Consider the following 21,006-nt stretch of genomic DNA (forward strand, 5'->3'; position numbering starts at 1 on the left):
TAAAAAATACTTTCCACTCCATGTGGTGAAGACACATGGAGTCGCCTCAAAGCATTCAGTGTTATCTGCTGAGTTTTTGTTTGAATTAACGAAAGGAGACCGTCTGTGTGGCGTCGGGACAAAGTGAGACTTATGTTCATATGGCGACACCTAGTGGACGCTCGAGATGTGGACACTAAAGTAGTTATATCCCATAAATACTTGGCTTTACTTGCAAACACAATCTCCTAATCCTATGAAATGAAATGAAACGTGCGTATATTAAATGAATGAATAAAAATAACAGGCCAATGTCTTCAAAAATTGAGGTTTTATTGTTTTTATTACGTTAGTTGAGACTTTAACAGATGCAGTTCACTCACATGTCCCTGAGCGACAGTGAATATCAGTCAAATGTTCTTTACTTTCACAAAATGACCATCATAACAAATTCATATCAGAACTATATCAGAATAATAATTGTTCACAACACTTTCTTTTAAATTTCCCTTTAAATAATTGTATTAAAAAGCAGATCACGGATTCAGATCATCACCAGAAAAAAGCTAATGTTGACCCCAGCTAATGAAATGCAGTCAAACATTGAACATTTTAAAATAACGTCAATTTAAATGAGTGAAATATTTTTTTATTTTACAGCTTTCATGACTCCAGATATCGTCTTTAGACATCGGACGCTGACTCTCTCAGGAATCTAACATTTGTCCTGGGGAGAGTTCCTCTTCCTCTCCTGCCACGACTTCTTCCTCATCTCCAGCTCAGCATCAGTGAAAGACGCTGGACCCCAGTTGGTGATTCTCTGAGGTCCTTTATGACCTGCGACACCAGGGTAAAGGTGAAAGGATGAACATCTCATGATACAATAGTGTCAAGGAAAAATGGTAAATCCTCACGCACACAAACTGTAACCAGAAATAATGTTGTTGATTTTTAATTAACTAACAATTAAACTGTCAAAATAGAGCAAATCTACATACTTATACACACACGAACAAACTGAATCAACTCAACAGGGTTCCCACATCATATTCAATGACTTTTCAAGGACTTTCCAGGACCAATTTCAGTCTGCGTCATATTCGTTGGTGAGTCAGAGATCTTCTCGCGTTCTCTAGCTGCACGAAAGTCGCTCATCGTTCTGCACGGAATCTCACGTCAACATAATTATATAATAATATCAACTGAACTTCTTTATTGCACAAAATTCAAGCACTTTTAATGTCCCATGTCGATTTAAGGCAATTTAGTTGTTTAAGAGTCTAGGATTACAGAGAACCTTTTTTCAGAAACTGAGCCACAGTTGGGAAAACATTTGGGAAAACTTTGGGAAGCACTGGAAATTATTCCTAATTCCATAATGAAGTGGCAGATGAACGGATGACTGGATGGGATTCTTAACACCCTCTGTGTCTAAAAATGACTCATAATCCCTGACAATGGTCATGTTTTCCTACCTGGCTGGATGAGACGCACCAGGCCCTCGTGTTTGGCCACCTTGTCCTTCCATGTCTTTGTCTTGTTCGCCGCTCGCGTGAGGTTCCTTGACACTTCCTGTGAATGTGGATAAATGAGCACTTCACACATGTTGAGATATACCTATTTTTTTTTTTATTGGCAAATTAATGATAAAACTGATTTGTTTTGAAATAGATCCTCATGTTACATTAAGTGCAGTGTTTCAGAATAAGGGAGAAAGAAGAATAAACTCCATAAATGGTCTGGTGCAATGATGACGGTTGTTAAATTTGAATGTCCTTAAGTTTGCTACTAATGTGTCTTTATATGCATAAGTTGCAGACTTAAATATTTCACAAATAAATACAAAAATAATTAGTATTTAATATTAGATATAAAATGTCAGGACCGTTTTTGTTTAATATTGCTTGTAATTTTCCATAAATGTGTCTTGTATTCCCATTTAGACTTCAGTAAAATTATAATTCTTTATTAAACCAACAATTCTTCATCATGTGACCTGACCTCATACTGCTCCAGTGCTCCCTGTCGCTCCTTCTCCAGAGTCTCCAGCTGCAGCACGGCGACCTGCAGCTCCCTCTCCTTGGCCCGACGTTCAGACACCAGCACCTGCTTCTCTGCTTCGGTCCGAGACAGCGCCCCCTGCTGCCGCAGGTGGATCCGCTCCAGCTCTGCCCTCTTTGCTGCCTCCTCCTCCAGCAGCCTGTCAGAGAACACATCATTTGGGTTGTGTGTGGTGTATTATAGTCAAGAAAGGTCCATTAGGAGTTGCACATTGAAACCAGAGTTCCAGGTTGGCAACCCAACCATGACACGCAGATTATGTTATGTACTGATATCTGACCCCAGATGTGCAAGACAGGCAGATGTTTTCATCTGTTCACTCTTGCATGGCTCAGATTTCAAAAAGGATAACTGTGGCAATAAAAAATAAATAAATAAATAAAGGTCTGAAGGGACCCTTGGCCCCCTGACTCTCTAATTATCTGTGTGTTTTCATCTGGTTTGTTATATACCACAGCTCTTAAAGGAGGAAGTGAAGGGAGTGAAGTCTTTAGCGTTAACAAAGGTCAAATTTACCTTTGTTAAAGGTCAAATTTACCTTTGTTAAAGGTAAAGCTCAGAGGGGACAGAGCTGTTTCTGTTGCTGAGCCGGGATTAGACATGCCCCTTCACTTAAAACACATTTTTGCTCTTTGGCTTTGGACCCAGTATGAGACGTTGGTTGTACCTTGTTTTTGTGTGTTGTTTTTATACTTTCTTTTTGTTGTATGTTTTATTGTTTGTTCGTAGGACCATTGGGTCTACTTTATAAATACAGTTGGATTGGATTGGATTAACAGTTTTCTCATACTCCCAATTTCCTGTATTTCTACCTACATGCAATCTTGAGTGTGTGTGACAGAGAGAGAGAGAGGGAGAGAGGGAGAGGGAGGGAGAGAGGGAGAGACCTGGACTGCAGTTTTCTCATGGCCTCCTCGTCCTGCTTGGCCTGCCTCTCGTCCTCTAAAGCGTCCTCCAGTCTGTGGTACATGTCCTCCAGCTCACGGACTCGCTGCAGGTACTGCTCCAGTTCACTGGACTTCTGTGCCACCTCCTCCTCCATCTGCTGACGCACCTGAGCAACACACACACACACACACACACACGCACACACGCAGGCTGTTGTTTTGAGGGAACATCTGTGAATATTCAGTAAATCTCTCATGTTGTTCCAATGATGCTGCAATCTCGCTTGAGCACACACTATTGTCTTTAATTCAGGCATTTATCTGTGTAGCTACGGCAACAAGATGATGACAAAGAGTCATCAATAGTCACAGTGAATCTGTCACAGACACAAACAAATGACTCAGCATCATGGGATCTGTGATTAAAACTATTTTTAGTCTGTTTCCTGGAATATGAGGGACAAAAACTTGGTACCACATGGGAAAAATTAAATAAAAAAACACAAAATAATTGTCTTTCCGACCCTTTAACGAGAACATGTGTCACCAAATATGCAGTGCAGCACTTTATTATCAGGACAGACGTGTGGGAGGCTCCGTGGTTACCATTTTCTCTCTCTCCAGGTCCAGCCTGTAGCGATCCTGCAGGTCTGACTGTGTCTTCATCCTCGTGTCTTCCTCTAACGCCGCTTTGGCAGCAGCTTCTTTTATTTTCTATGAAGCACATAAAAATAAAGGGAGAGAGAGATTTTACTTCTTTGCATGACTGGAGACTTTCTCACAGCACAACTGAATATACCTGGATTTAAAATAGAAAAGATGGGTGTGTGTTTGGTAAAGATGTAAATATTAGTCTTTTTATGGATTCGGCTAATAGATCAAATGTTTTTTTTTAAAAAACATCTGGCAGGGTAAAAAGAGAAGTGAGAATTACAGATGCAGGAGTCCCCGACTAATAGAGATGACTTTTGCATAAAAGGTTTTACTTTTACTTCCTTTTTTGTGTGTGCGTGTGTGTATACTTGTATTTGTTGCCTTTTTAGCACCTTGTCAGGACCAGTAGTCCTCATGGAGACCAAAACCTGGTTCTCATGAGGTAGAACCTGATTTCTGAGGAACTGGTTAAGTTGAAGGCTAAGAACTGAATTGTGGTGAAGGGTTAAATTGGTTATTGTTAAGGTTAGGGGTTAACTTTGTTGTCCAAATGAAGTCACTTGAATTATCATCAATCACATAATAGTCTTTAAAGTGTATTATTCACAAAATGACATAAACTCTTGGGATATTTTGACCTCAGGATCCTGTACTAATCTTCTCTAACTCTAGACAAAGAGCAGATATTTGTTCATAAGCGTAGTCAGTGAACATAAAAACAAAAGGGGTAGTGTGTAGGGTATGAGCTGTGTAAACAGTTTCTGACCCTGAAGGTTCTGGTGTGGAACCGTACCTCACTCATGGCCTCCAGCTGCCTCTGTTTGTGCTCGTTTGCCACCTGGAGCTGCTTCATCTTCTCCACCAGATCCACCTCCTCTGCAAGCTGCTGCCGCCGCAGCTCCCTGCGCCTCTGCCGGGCCTCGCGGTGAGGAGACGGCAGCCCCGACCTTATCAGCTGGAGGCACATCTGAATAACTGCAGAAAAAAAAGTCACAACTCCATAAGAATAATAACGACGACAATGAAGATCGTTGTCACTCGTCGTCGCTACCTTGAATCCATTCCTGTTTCTTCTTTTTGTCCGACACGCTGACCTCGAAGCTTCTGTCGCGGCACTTGATAATAAACAGGCATTTCTTTCCATCTTTATCTGGCAGAGACTGGGGGAGAAAATCATTCATCATAAATGTGGACACGTGGGAGAAACTGGAGAAAAGCCCACACAGAAATGTATATAAATCACATATTAAACCTCCACAAAGCAGTTCTGGTCCAGAATGATAAGTCCTTTCTTCTCCACAAGATCCTCAGAGTCGTAGTACGACAGCGAGTTGGGCCGAAGCACAAACCAGCGCTCGTTCCAGTTCTTCCTCTTTTGTCCTTTTTTCATCATGTAACCCTTCAACACACACACAAAAGCCCCCGAGTCACTACATCACATCAAGTTGATGCTTCTCAGATAATTTGCTATCGATGAAACACATGAAGACGTCAGAAAAAACTGCACCAGTTTGCTCAAAACCTTCTGGAGTTATGGCCCAAGGATGAAAATCACAGATTTTGGTGGTGATCCAGATTCAGGTTTTGTTTTCTGCACTGTGGGAAACTGAGAGGCCTCGGTGGATGTTTGTGCTCTCAGCTTTAAAGGAATTTAATATTTAAGAGGCCAAAAAAATGATTTTGTAAAGCCACCATGACCTTGATCTTTGAACTTTGGTGACACAAATCTAGGCATTTAATCTACGGAGTCTACGTGAACATCTGTGTTAGATTTGAAGGGATTCTCTTAAGATAAAGCATTCACGGGGTTCAAAATGATTATGCCTCTGGCCATGGTCGTCCTTTATGACAAATTAAATCAACACGTTCACGTTCTTTAAGGTAATAGCCACTGGACAGAAAGGGAAAAAAACACTTCAGTAAGTGAGTGAACCAGATCAACATCGTGTCCGACCTGCTTGAGCACGTCCAGTATGAGCTCCTGGAAGACCTCGTCGATGCCCAGCGACAGCGTCTGGTGGTTCATGCCTTTGTTGAAGTAACCCATCCCCACCAGTTCAACCAGCTCCCAGGCAGTGAGACGGCTCTTTGTGCTCATCTGCAGCCTGTAATCTGCAACCTTCTCCTCACACCACTCACTCCCCATGGTCTCCATCAGCTTTCGGAGGAAGTACTCAATCTAAGGAGAGTTATCGCTGGAGATGAGAGTTCGTCTTCATTTGAGACAGTTTAGCAGAAAGCAGGTGCAGTAATACCCCCTCACCTCTTCACTGACGATGACCAGTGGGTATTTGTCCTCTGACAGGAAGTTAAAAATGCACCAGACTTTGAAGGCGTCGTTGTCTGTGATGAGGAGCTGTTTGTTGCACATGTTCTTCTTGTAGCACAGAGTCCAGCACATCCTGATGAACTCCAGCACATCGAAATCCTCCCGCAACTGAGAATCCAGGCATAGCATTCAGTCAAAGAGTCAACGTTAATCAGTGTGTGTGTATTTAGGGGCCTTTTCTGACCACTAGTCCACATGGAGACCAAAACCTGGTCCTCGTGAGACACAACCTCATCACTGAGGATGAAAGAGGGATTTAAGACATTTTAATACTAATTAAGGCCTCGTTTTCAGATTTATGAATTGAATGCCTTTTAAGACTTTTTAAGGATCTGCAGGAACCCTGTGTTAGATGTCATTGTAACGACTGGGATCAAAGCTGTTGTCAAACAGCTGATTCAAACTCTTTCAGTATTCTTGTTCCCACCTTGTCGAGGATAAACCTGCTGAGATACAGCATGAAGCCGTGGTTGGAAACAGGCCCTTTACTGTCGTCCTTGAAATGTTCTTCAAGAGCCACAGGGTCGTGAGGGATCCTCATGACTGTGCACAGGTTGTGGGACAACACCTATGAAACCACAATGAGACAATTATTTTTTTAATATTTAATTTACTGTCGCAAGAGCAAAGAAACCAGAAACTATTCACATTCAAGCTGAAACTCTTTTGGCATTTCATTTAATAGTCAGTTAATAGTCTACACAAACACAGTTCATATTCCTGATACACGTATAAGAGGGTGAGTTAGATCAGTCTTGCAGATGGAGGATTTTGTTAACACCCATACAAAAATGTTTTCAGACATTTACAGGCATTACTGCTCAAGCGTGGCAGCAGTTCTCTAGTAACAGATGACTCCACACATGAGTGCTTCACAAGGACAACCTCCACTTCTCAAATCTCATCCATCATCTACTGCTTTATCCTCCACCAGAGGGGGGTGCTGTGCCAATCTCGGCTGACATAGGGCGATAGGCGGAGTACACCCTGGACAGTTCGCCAGTCTAAATTGGTCACTCTAAATAGACCGTAGGGTCAATTTTTTCGTCATAAAAGTATGTCGTCCAAAATCACCCAAAAAAGTCATAGTAAAGTATGACTTTTTTGGGTGATTTTGGACAACATACTATACTATGACTTTTTTGACTGATTTTGGACGACATACTATACTATGACTTTTTTGACTGATTTTGGACGACATACTATACTATGACTTTTTTGACCAATTTAGGACGACATACTATACTATGACTTTTTTGACTGATTTTGGACGACATACTATACTATGACTTTTTTGACCGATTTTGGACGACATACTATACTATGACTTTTTTGACCGATTTTGGACGACATACTATACTATGACTTTTTTGACCGATTTTGAACAACATACTATACTATGACTTTTTTGGGTGATTTTGGACGACATACTATACTATGACTTTTTTGACTGATTTTGGACAACATACTATACTATGACTTTTTTGACCGATTTTGGACGACATACTATACTATGACTTTTTTGACCGATTTTGGACGACATACTATACTATGACTTTTTTGACCGATTTTGAACGACATACTATACTATGACTTTTTTGACCGATTTTGGACGACATACTATACTATGACTTTTTTGGGTGATTTTGGAAGACATACTATACTATGACGTTTTGGGTGATTTTGGACGACATACTATACTATGACTTTTTTGACCGATTTTGGACGACATACTATACTATGACAATTCTTTGACCAATTTTGGACGACATACTATACTATGACTTTTTTGACCAATTTTGGACGACATACTATACCATGACTTTTTTGACCGATTTTGGACGACATACTATTCTATGACTTTTTTGACCGATTTTGAACGACATACTATACTATGACTTCTTCGACCGATTTTGGATGACATACTATACTATGACTTTTTTGACTGATTTTGGACGACATACTATACTATGACTTTTTTGACCGATTTTGGACAACATACTATACTATGACTTTTTTGGGTGATTTTGGATGACATACAATAGCATGACTTTTTTGGGTGATTTTGGATGACATACAATAGCATGACTTTTTTGACCGATTTTGGACGACATACTATACTATGACTTTTTTGACTGATTTTGGACGACATACTATACTATGACTTTTTTGACTGATTTTGGACGACATACTATACTATGACTTTTTTGGGTGATTTTGGAAGACATACTATACTATGACTTTTTTGACCGATTTTGAACGACATACTATACTATGACTTCTTCGACCGATTTTGGATGACATACTATACTATGACTTTTTTGACCGATTTTGGACGACATACTATACTATGACTTTTTTGACCGATTTTGGACGACATACTATACTATGACTTTTTGGGTGATTTTGGACGACATACTATACTATGACTTTTTTTGGCGATTTTGGACGACATACTATACTATGACTTTTTTGACTAATTTTGGACAACATGCTTTACTATAACTTTCTTGGGCGATTTTGGACGACATATTATACTATGACTTTTTTGGGTGATTTTGGACGACATACTATACTATGACTTTTTTGGGTGATTTTGGACGACATGCTATACTATGACTTTTTTGACCGATTTTGGACGACATACTATACTATGATGTTTTTGACCGATTTTGGACGATATACTATACTATGACGTTTTTGACCGATTTTGGACGACATACTATACTATGACTTTTTTGACTGATTTTGAACGACATACTATACTATGACTTTTTTGACTGTATTTGGACGACAGACTATACTATGACTTTTTTGACTGATTTTGAACGACATACTATACTATGACGTTTTTGACCAATTTTGGACGACATACTATACTATGACATTTTTGACCGATTATAGACGACATACTATACTATGACATTTTTGACCAATTTTGGACGACAGACTATACTATGACTTTTTTGACTGATTTTGGACGACATACTATACTATGACTTTTTTGACCAATTTTGGACGACATACTATACTATGACTTTTTTGACCGATTTTGGACGACATACTATACCATGACTTTTTTGACCGATTTTGGACGACATACTATACTATGACTTTTTTGACCGATTTTGAACGACATACTATACTATGACTTTTTTGACCAATTTTGGACGACATACTATACCATGACTTTTTTGACCGATTTTGGACGACATACTATACCATGACTTTTTTGACCGATTTTGGACGACATACTATACTATGACTTTTTTGACCGATTTTGAACGACATACTATACTATGACTTTTTTGGGTGATTTTGGACGACATACTATACTATGACTTTTCTGACTGATTTTGGACGACATACTATACTATGACTTTTTTGACCGATTTTGGACGACATACTATACTATGACTTTTTTGACCGATTTTGGACAACATACTATACTATGACAATTCTTTGACCAATTTTGGACGACATACTATACTATGACTTTTTTGACCGATTTTGGACGACATACTATACTATGACTTTTTTGACCGATTTTGAACGACATACTATACTATGACTTTTTTGACCGTTTTTGAACGACATACTATACTATGACTTTTTTGACCGATTTTGGACGACATACTATACTATGACTTTTTTGACCGATTTTGGACGACATACTATACTATGACTTTTTTGACCGATTTTGGACGACATACTATACTATGACTTTTTTGGGTGATTTTGGAAGACATACTATACTATGACTTTTTTGACTGATTTTGAACGACATACTATACTATGACTTTTTCGACCGATTTTGGACGACATACTATACTATGACGTTTTGGGTGATTTTGGACGACATACTATACTATGACTTTTTTGACCGATTTTGGACGACATACTATACTATGACTTTTTTGACTGATTTTGGACGACATACTATACTATGACTTTTTTGACTGATTTTGGACGACATACTATACTATGACTTTTTTGACCGATTTTGGACGACATACTATACTATGACTTTTTTGACCGATTTTGGACGACATACTATACTATGACTTTTTTGACCGATTTTGAACAACATACTATACTATGACTTTTTTGGGTGATTTTGGACGACATACTATACTATGACTTTTTTGACTGATTTTGGACGACATACTATACTATGACTTTTTTGACTGATTTTGGACGACATACTATACTATGACTTTTTTGGGTGATTTTGGACGACATACTATACTATGACTTTTTTGACTGATTTTGGACGACATACTTTACTATGACTTTTTTGATCGATTTTGGACGACATACTATACTATGACTTTTTTGACTGATTTTTGACGACATACTATACTATGACTTTTTTGACTGATTTTGGACGACATACTATACTATGACTTTTTTGACCGATTTTGGACGACATACTATACTATGACTTTTTTGACCGATTTTGGACGACATACTATAGTATGACATTTTTGACTGATTTTGGACGACATACTATATTATGCCTTTTTTGGGCGATTTTGGACGACATACTATACTATGACTTTTTTGACTAATTTTGGACAACATGCTTTACTATGACTTTCTTGACTGATTTTGGACGACATACTATACTATGACTTTTTTGGGTGATTTTGGACGACATACTATACTATGACTTTTTTGGGTGATTTTGGACGACATACTATACTATGACTTTTCTGACTGATTTTGGACGACATACTATACTATGACTTTTTTGACCGATTTTGGACGACATACTACACTATGACTTTTTTGACCGATTTTGGACAACATACTATACTATGACAATTCTTTGACCAATTTTGGACGACATACTATACTATGACTTTTTTGACCGATTTTGGACAACATACTATACTATGACTTTTTTGACCGATTTTGAACGACATACTATACTATGACTTTTTCGACCGATTTTGGACGACATACTATACTATGACGTTTTGGGTGATTTTGGACGACATACTATACTATGACTTTTTTGACCGATTTTGGACGACATACTATACTATGACTTTTTTGACTGATTTTGGACGACATACTATACTATGACTTTTTTGACCGATTTTGGACGACATACTATACTATGACTTTTTTGACCGATTTTGGACGACATACTATACTATGACTTTTTTGACCGATTTTGAACAACATACTATACTATGACTTTTTTGACCGATTTTGAACAACATACTATACTATGACTTTTTTGACCGATTTTGGACGACATACTATACTATGACAATTCTTTGACCAATTTTGGACGACATACTATACTATGACTTTTTTGACCAATTTTGGACGACATACTATACTATGACTTTTTTGACCGATTTTGGACGACATACTATACTATGACTTTTTTGGGTGATTTTGGAAGACATACTATACTATGACTTTTTTGACCGATTTTGGACGACATACTATACTATGACTTTTTTGACCGATTTTGAACGACATACTATACTATGACTTTTTTGACCGATTTTGGACGACATACTATACTATGACTTTTTTGACCGATTTTGGACGACATACTATACTATGACTTTTTTGACCGATTTTGGACGACATACTATACTATGACTTTTTTGGGTGATTTTGGACGACATACTATACTATGACTTTTTTGACCGATTTTGGACGACATACTATACTATGACTTTTTTGACTGATTTTGGACGACATACTATACTATGACTTTTTTGGGTGATTTTGGAAGACATACTATACTATGACTTTTTTGACTGATTTTGGACGACATACTATACTATGACTTTTTTGACCGATTTTGGACGACATACTATACTATGACTTTTTTGACCGATTTTGGACGACATACTATACTATGACTTTTTTGGGTGATTTTGGATGACATACAATAGCATGACTTTTTTGACCGATTTTGGACGACATACTATACTATGACTTTTTTGACCGATTTTGGACGACATACTATACTATGACTTTTTTGACTGATTTTGGATGACATACTATACTATGACTTTTTTGACTGATTTTGGAAGACATACTATACTATGACTTTTTTGACCGCTTTTGAACGACATACTATACTATGACTTCTTCGACCGATTTTGGATGACATACTATACTATGACTTTTTTGACTGATTTTGGACGACATACTATACTATGACTTTTTTGACCGATTTTGGACGACATACTATACTATGACTTTTTTGACCGATTTTGGACGACATACTATACTATGACTTTTTTGACCGATTTTGGATGACATACAATAGCATGACTTTTTTGGGTGATTTTGGATGACATACAATAGCATGACTTTTTTGACCGATTTTGGACGACATACTATACTATGACTTTTTTGACTGATTTTGGACGACATACTATACTATGACTTTTTTCACCAATTTTGGATGACATACTATACTATGACTTTTTTGACTGATTTTGGACAACATGCTTTACTATGACTTTCTTGACTGATTTTGGACGACATACTATACTATGACTTTTTTGGGTGATTTTGGACGACATACTATACTATGACTTTTTTGGGTGATTTTGGACGACATACTATACTATGATGTTTTTGACTGATTTTGGACGACATACCATACTATGATGTTTTTTACCGATTTGGGACGACATACTATACTATGACGTTTTTGACCGATTTTGGACGACATACTATACTATGACTTTTTTGACCGATTTTGGACGACATACTATACTATGACTTTTTTGACCAATTTTGGACGACATACTATACTATGACTTTTTTGACCGATTTTGGACGACATACTATACTATGACTTTTTTGACTGATTTTGGACGACATACTATACTATGACTTTTTTGACTGATTTTGGACGACATACTATACTATGATGTTTTTGACTGATTTTGGACGACATACTATACTATGATGTTTTTTACCGATTTGGGACGACATACTATACTATGACGTTTTTGACCGATTTTGGACGACATACTATACTATGACTTTTTTGACTGATTTTGGACGACATACTATACTATGACTTTTTTGGGCGATTTTGGACGACATACTATACTATGACTTTTTTGACTAATTTTGGACAACATGCTTTACTATGACTTTCTTGACTGATTTTGGACGACATACTATACTATGACTTTTTTGGGTGATTTTGGACGACATACTATACTATGACTTTTTTGGGTGATTTTGGACGACATGCTATACTATGACTTTTTTGACCGATTTTGGACGACATACTATACTATAACTTTTTTGACTGATTTTGGACGACATACTATACTATGACTTTTTTGACTGATTTTGGACGACATACTATACTATGACTTTTTTGACTGATTTTGGACGACATACTATACTATGATGTTTTTGACTGATTTTGGACGACATACTATACTATGATGTTTTTTACCGATTTTGGACGACATACTATACTATGATGTTTTTAAACGATTTTGGACGACATACTATACTATGACGGTTTTGACCGATTTTGGACGACATACTATACTATGACGTTTTTGACAGATTTTTGAAGACGAACTATACTATGATGTTTTGGGGTCATTTAGGACAACATTCAACAAGAAGACTTCACTAGGTTGGTGTAGTGGTTAAACCTCTTACCTTTCACTCAGAAGACCCAGGTTCAACCCCTGGTTGGAACAAGTGCCCCTGCAATTCTGAGGTCTGTTGGAGTCACTTTGGAGAACATATTATAATATTACTTTTTTGGACGGCATAAGACTTTACTAAGACTTTTTTGACTGTTTTTGGACGACATGCTATTCTATGACTTTTGTGACCGATTTTGGACGACATACTATACTATGACATTTTTCACTGTTTTTGGACGACATACTATACTATGACTTTTTTGACTGATTAAGGACGACATACTATACTATGACTTTTTTGGGTGATTTTGGATGACATACAATAGCATGACTTTTTTGACCGATTTTGGACGACATACTATACTATGACGTTTTTGGGTGACTTTGGACGACATACTATACTATGACTTTTTTGGGTGATTTTGGACAACATGCTATACTATGACTTTTTTGGGTGATTTTGGACGACATACTATACTATGACTTTTTTGACAGATTTTGGACGACATGCTATACTATGACTTTTTTGGGTGATTTTGGACGACATTCTATACTATGACTTTTTTGGGTGATTTTGGAGGACATGCTATACTATGACTTTTATGACTGATTTTGGACAACATACTATACTATGACTTTTTTGACTGATTTTGGACGACATACTATACTATGACTTTTTTGACTTGAAAATCACCCAAAAAAGTCATAGTATAGCATGTTGTCCAAAATCACCCAAAAAAGTCATAGTATAGTATGTCGTCCAAAATCGGTCAAAAAAGTCATAGTATAGTATGTCGTCCAAAATCGGTCAAAAAAGTCATAGTATAGTATGTCGTCCAAAATCGGTCAAAAAAGTCATAGTATAGTATGTCGTTCAAAATCGGTCAAAAAAGTCATAGTATAGTATGTCGTCCAAAATCGGTCAAAAAAGTCATAGTATAGTATGTCGTCCAAAATCGGTCAAAAAAGTCATAGTATAGTATGTCGTCCAAAATCGGTCAAAAAGGTCATAGTATAGTATGTCGTTGAAAATCGGTCAAAAAAGTCATAGTATAGTATGTCTTCCAAAATTGGTCAAAGAATTGTCATAGTATAGTATGTTGTCCAAAATCGGTCGAAAAAGTCATAGTATAGTATGTCGTCCAAAATCGGTCAAAGAAGTCATAGTATAGTATGTCATCCAAAATCAGTCAAAAAAGTCATAGTATAGTATGTCGTCCAAAATCACCCAAAAAAGTCATAGTATATAGTATGTCGTCCAAAATCACCCAAAAAAGTCATAGTATAGTATGTCGTCCAAAATCAGTCAAAAAAGTCATAGTATAGTATGTCGTCCAAAATCAGTCAAAAAAGTCATAGTATAGTATGTCATCCAAAATTGGTGAAAAAAGTCATAGTATAGTATGTCGTCCAAAATCAGTCAAAAAAGTCATAGTATAGTATGTCGTCCAAAATCGGTCAAAAAAGTCATGCTATTGTATGTCATCCAAAATCACCCAAAAAAGTCATGCTATTGTATGTCATCCAAAATCGGTCAAAAAAGTCATAGTATAGTATGTCGTCCAAAATCGGTCAAAAAAGTCATAGTATAGTATGTCGTCCAAAATCGGTCAAAAAAGTCATAGTATAGTATGTCGTCCAAAATCAGTCAAAAAAGTCATAGTATAGTATGTCATCCAAAATCGGTCGAAGAAGTCATAGTATAGTATGTCGTTCAAAAGCGGTCAAAAAAGTCATAGTATAGTATGTCTTCCAAAATCAGTCAAAAAAGTCATAGTATAGTATGTCATCCAAAATCAGTCAAAAAAGTCATAGTATAGTATGTCGTCCAAAATCGGTCAAAAAAGTCATAGTATAGTATGTCGTCCAAAATCGGTCAAAAAAGTCATGCTATTGTATGTCATCCAAAATCACCCAAAAAAGTCATAGTATAGTATGTCGTCCAAAATCGGTCAAAAAAGTCATAGTATAGTATGTCGTCCAAAATCGGTCAAAAAAGTCATAGTATAGTATGTCGTCCAAAATCAGTCAAAAAAGTCATAGTATAGTATGTCTTCCAAAATCACCCAAAAAAGTCATAGTATAGTATGTCGTCCAAAATCAGTCAAAAAAGTCATAGTATAGTATGTCGTCCAAAATCGGTCAAAAAAGTCATAGTATAGTATGTCGTCCAAAATCACCCAAAAAAGTCATAGTATAGTATGTCGTCCAAAATCGGTCAAAAAAGTCATAGTATAGTATGTCGTCCAAAATCGGTCAAAAAAGTCATAGTATAGTATGTCGTCCAAAATCGGTCAAAAAAGTCATAGTATAGTATGTCGTTCAAAATCGGTCAAAAAAGTCATAGTATAGTATGTCGTCCAAAATCGGTCAAAAAAGTCATAGTATAGTATGTCTTCCAAAATCACCCAAAAAAGTCATAGTATAGTATGTCGTCCAAAATCGGTCAAAAAAGTCATAGTATAGTATGTCGTCCAAAATTGGTCAAAAAAGTCATAGTATAGTATGTCGTCCAAAATTGGTCAAAGAATTGTCATAGTATAGTATGTCGTCCAAAATCGGTCAAAAAAGTCATAGTATAGTATGTTGTTCAAAATCGGTCAAAAAAGTCATAGTATAGTATGTTGTTCAAAATCGGTCAAAAAAGTCATAGTATAGTATGTCGTCCAAAATCGGTCAAAAAAGTCATAGTATAGTATGTCGTCCAAAATCGGTCAAAAAAGTCATAGTATAGTATGTCGTCCAAAATCAGTCAAAAAAGTCATAGTATAGTATGTCGTCCAAAATCGGTCAAAAAAGTCATAGTATAGTATGTCGTCCAAAATCACCCAAAACGTCATAGTATAGTATGTCGTCCAAAATCGGTCGAAAAAGTCATAGTATAGTATGTCGTTCAAAATCGGTCAAAAAAGTCATAGTATAGTATGTTGTCCAAAATCGGTCAAAAAAGTCATAGTATAGTATGTCGTCCAAAATTGGTCAAAGAATTGTCATAGTATAGTATGTTGTCCAAAATCGGTCAAAAAAGTCATAGTGTAGTATGTCGTCCAAAATCGGTCAAAAAAGTCATAGTATAGTATGTCGTCCAAAATCAGTCAGAAAAGTCATAGTATAGTATGTCGTCCAAAATCACCCAAAAAAGTCATAGTATAGTATGTCGTCCAAAATCACCCAAAAAAGTCATAGTATAGTATGTCGTCCAAAATCAGTCAAGAAAGTCATAGTAAAGCATGTTGTCCAAAATTAGTCAAAAAAGTCATAGTATAGTATGTCGTCCAAAATCGCCCAAAAAAGGCATAATATAGTATGTCGTCCAAAATCAGTCAAAAATGTCATACTATAGTATGTCGTCCAAAATCGGTCAAAAAAGTCATAGTATAGTATGTCGTCCAAAATCGGTCAAAAAAGTCATAGTATAGTATGTCGTCCAAAATCAGTCAAAAAAGTCATAGTATAGTATGTCGTCAAAAATCAGTCAAAAAAGTCATAGTATAGTATGTCGTCCAAAATCGATCAAAAAAGTCATAGTAAAGTATGTCGTCCAAAATCAGTCAAAAAAGTCATAGTATAGTATGTCGTCCAAAATCACCCAAAAAAGTCATAGTATAGTATGTCGTCCAAAATCAGTCAAAAAAGTCATAGTATAGTATGTCGTCCAAAATCGGTCAAAAAAGTCATAGTATAGTATGTCGTCCAAAATCAGTCAAAAAAGTCATAGTATAGTATGTCGTCAAAAATCAGTCAAAAAAGTCATAGTATAGCATGTCATCCAAAATCACCCAAAAAAGTCATAGTATAGTATGTCGTCCAAAAGCACCCAAAAAAGTCATAGTATAGTATGTCGTCCAAAATCAGTCAAGAAAGTCATAGTAAAGCATGTTGTCCAAAATTAGTCAAAAAAGTCATAGTATAGTATGTCGTCCAAAATCGCCCAAAAAAGTCATAGTATAGTATGTCGTCCAAAATCAGTCAAAAACATCATAGTATAGTATGTCGTCCAAAATCAGTCAAAAAAGTCATAGTATAGTATGTCGTCCAAAATCAGTCAAAAAAGTCATAGTATAGTATGTCGTCCAAAATCAGTCAAAAAAGTCATAGTATAGTATGTCGTCCAAAATTGGTCAAAAAAGTCATAGTATAGTATGTCGTCCAAAATCAGTCAAAAAAGTCATAGTATATAGTATGTCGTTGAAAATCGGTCAAAAAAGTCATAGTATAGCATGTCGTCCAAAATCACCCAAAAAAGTCATAGTATAGTATGTCGTCCAAAATCACCCAAAAAAGTCATAGTATAGTATGTCGTCCAAAATCAGTCAAGAAAGTCATAGTAAAGCATGTTGTCCAAAATTAGTCAAAAAAGTCATAGTATAGTATGTCGTCCAAAATCGCCCAAAAAAGGCATAATATAGTATGTCGTCCAAAATCAGTCAAAAATGTCATACTATAGTATGTCGTCCAAAATCGGTCAAAAAAGTCATAGTATAGTATGTCGTCCAAAATCGGTCAAAAAAGTCATAGTATAGTATGTCGTCCAAAATCAGTCAAAAAAGTCATAGTATAGTATGTCGTCAAAAATCAGTCAAAAAAGTCATAGTATAGTATGTCGTCCAAAATCGATCAAAAAAGTCATAGTAAAGTATGTCGTCCAAAATCAGTCAAAAAAGTCATAGTATAGTATGTCGTCCAAAATCACCCAAAAAAGTCATAGTATAGTATGTCGTCCAAAATCAGTCAAAAAAGTCATAGTATAGTATGTCGTCCAAAATCAGTCAAAAAAGTCATAGTATAGTATGTCGTCCAAAATCACCCAAAAAAGTCATGGTATAGTATGTCGTCCAAAATCACCCAAAAAAGTCATAGTATAGTATGTCGTCCAAAATCGGTCAAAAAAGTCATAGTATAGTATGTCGTCCAAAATATCACCTCATCATAGGAGTTGTTTACTCTTTAAGCAGAATCGACTTTTACTGAGCTGCATAAAAACACATTTTAACTTTGGTTTCTGGTCAACAGTTTTAAAAGTGTGTGAACTTCACTACACATTAAGATTATAATCTATAATCGCAGAGATACATGTCATCTTCTGGTGGACTGAGATACTTGTCTTGATGTTCTTACTCAGAATTTCTTGGTTTCTCATCTTGGTCAGTTTTTCAAAAATGTCACCGTTGAATTCAAGGACAAACTGCCTGATCCTTCATCAGCTTACTTATTTCATGTGATCTGACTTGTTGACTTGTTGTCTCCACTGTCTTGCAGTTCATCTCACATGAGTTTGGGCCCAAAGACAAAGAGAAAACACTCTTTGTCTTCCTCTTTGAGTTAACCACTTTCAGGTTGCATTTCCTGATGCAGCGGTGAACAATATAGTGACAATGATTTTCCATTGTAGCTCAAGTCCATGTTGCTACGTACAGTATGTCAATCACAATAAGAACACGACAGTTTCTCATACAAGACGTCCTCATGGAGCCATGTTCTCCCACATTCAGCAGCTGTTTCCTCCCTAAATCTTCACATGATACTGTGTACTTACTGTAAACGGTGAAACACCTGAATACTGCACTGAGGAAAAATTGACTAACAATAATTACCTGGCACCGTCCTAGTCTTTGATAGATGCTCTGTATTTTATACCCATAAAAACCTCTTTCAGCTAACCCGTGACTGTGGACATTACTTGTTTAAACTTTTCTATTTTTCATATAGTTGCAAAATACAATCACAATTATGAGTGAAAATCTTTTTTTGTACTTTTATTTGTTCAGTACATGTTGCATTTTTTTTTTTAGAACGTGTCCCAACTTTTGTGCAAATAGTGTTTGTACAACAACAACAACAGGGTCGTTGTATTATTTTAAGACTGGATTAAAAACTGTATCTATACAAGCTATAAACCCACACGCGCACGCGCGCGCGCAGAGAAACGCACCTTGAGCTGAGATTTGGAAACTTTCCCACGATGATCCGCGTCCAGCGCAGTGAACGCGTGCCATATAAACTTTAACAGTTCCTCTCGAGGCCACATGTTGTTGACCAGCAGCTCTGTCTGTCTGTCTGTGCACGTGTGTCCGTCACTCACTCTACGTGTGTGTGTGTGTGCTCTTTCTAAATGTCCGCCTCTTAAAAAAAGACGACAAGCGCGAGCAGAAAATGTGTTGATGACACAAAATGACGTCAGCTGCGGGTTTTTTTTTCTTCCCACAGCTTAACCTCAAAACCTCAGTAATCATCTGATGGAAAAGTACTTTTAGTCAAGTAGAAAATAAAGGTACATAATATTATTATATTATCATATATATATCATATACATTTACTAGCCCTCCAGCCAAAAACACCACCCTAAATTAACAACTAACAATTTTCAAATGTACTGTTTTACAAGAAAATGGAAAAAACACTAAAGCACATTACTATTACTATTTATTTGCCAAATACAGTCGCAAGAAAAAGTATGTGAACCTTTAGGAATGACCTGGATTTCTGCATAAATTGGTCATAAAATGGGATCTGATCTTCATCTAAGTCACAACAACAGACAACAGTCTTCTTCAACGAATACTTCACACACAATTATGTTTTTATTGAACACACAATGTTAACGTGCACAGTGCAGGGTGGAAAAAGTATGGGAACCCTTGGATTTAGTAACTGGTTGACCGTCCTTTATTCTTGGGGTGTCTGAGGTCACGCCATAGCATCTCAATCGGGTTGAGGTCAGGACTCTGACTGGGCCACTCTAGAAGGCGTATTCTGTGCTTTGGGTCGTTGTCCTGTTGCATCGCACGTCCCCTCTTGAGCTTCAGTTGGTGGATAACTGGCCGTAAATTCTTGCAACTGTAAATCACCATAACATATTTTAAACGTTAACATTTTTGAAATGTTCCCAAAATATTTGTTTTCTCCTTTTAATGACAGGTGGTCTAATAATTTGACCACCTGTGACCGTGTCCTGACCTTTGCCCCCGTCAAGCACCTTTGGGATGAACTTGAACAGAGATTGTGAGCCAGGCTTTCTAATCCCACACCAGTGCCTGACCTCATAAATGCTTAATGGACACAAATTCCCATAGAAACACTTCAAAATCTTCAGGGACGTCTTCCAAGAAGCTGCAAAAGGACGACCAACTCCAACCAATGTTTTGCTCAAAAATACTTGTCATTTATTAATTTTAGATCCATTGAGTTAGCTTTGATCTTTAGGAGTCACTTTAAAGAATCAAATTTGATAATTCACTCTTATTGAGGGAATTGACCTTCGTGTCATCCTAATTTAAGCTGAAAATGTTGGAGACTCAAGACGTTCAAACACATCATCGCACTGGGCTCAAAGTAGAGATGAAAGAAAATGATCGGTTAGAGCAAATCGCTTCTACAACACCCCAATAACAAGTATTAAAATCTTATTGTTACACTTTCTTCTGCATCTCAT

At 36.8% G+C, this 21,006-nt stretch overlaps 1 protein-coding gene across 1 annotated transcript; it reads right to left on the reverse strand.

Annotated features, from left to right (window-relative positions):
• Positions 1-295: 295 nt before the first annotated feature.
• swap70a (switching B cell complex subunit SWAP70a) lies at positions 296-19,640 on the reverse strand. The gene is made up of 12 exons (XM_058629699.1): positions 19,507-19,640; positions 6,338-6,478; positions 5,845-6,018; positions 5,536-5,760; positions 4,834-4,980; positions 4,633-4,741; positions 4,375-4,556; positions 3,534-3,641; positions 2,928-3,094; positions 1,981-2,179; positions 1,455-1,551; positions 296-816 (listed from the first exon to the last, which is right to left on the reverse strand). Exons 1-12 carry the CDS (start codon positions 19,600-19,602, stop codon positions 695-697), a joined length of 1,767 nt encoding a protein of 588 aa, XP_058485682.1. The 5' UTR covers positions 19,603-19,640; the 3' UTR covers positions 296-694.
• Between the last annotated feature and the right edge of the window lie 1,366 nt (positions 19,641-21,006).

The sequence above is a fragment of the Solea solea genome, chromosome 5 (assembly GCF_958295425.1).
Source record: "Solea solea chromosome 5, fSolSol10.1, whole genome shotgun sequence".
NCBI classification, from domain to species: domain Eukaryota; kingdom Metazoa; phylum Chordata; class Actinopteri; order Pleuronectiformes; family Soleidae; genus Solea; species Solea solea.

Coding starts and splice junctions, on each gene's coding strand:
- swap70a (XM_058629699.1), bottom strand. CDS start 19,602: ATGTGGCCTCGAGAGGAACTGTTAAAGTTTATATGGCACGCGTTCACT. Junction 3,642..4,374: donor AGCTGGAGGCCATGAGTGAG/GTACGGTTCCAC, acceptor TGTGCTTCATAG/AAAATAAAAGAAGCTGCTGC. Junction 1,552..1,980: donor GAGCACTGGAGCAGTATGAG/GTCAGGTCACAT, acceptor CCACATTCACAG/GAAGTGTCAAGGAACCTCAC.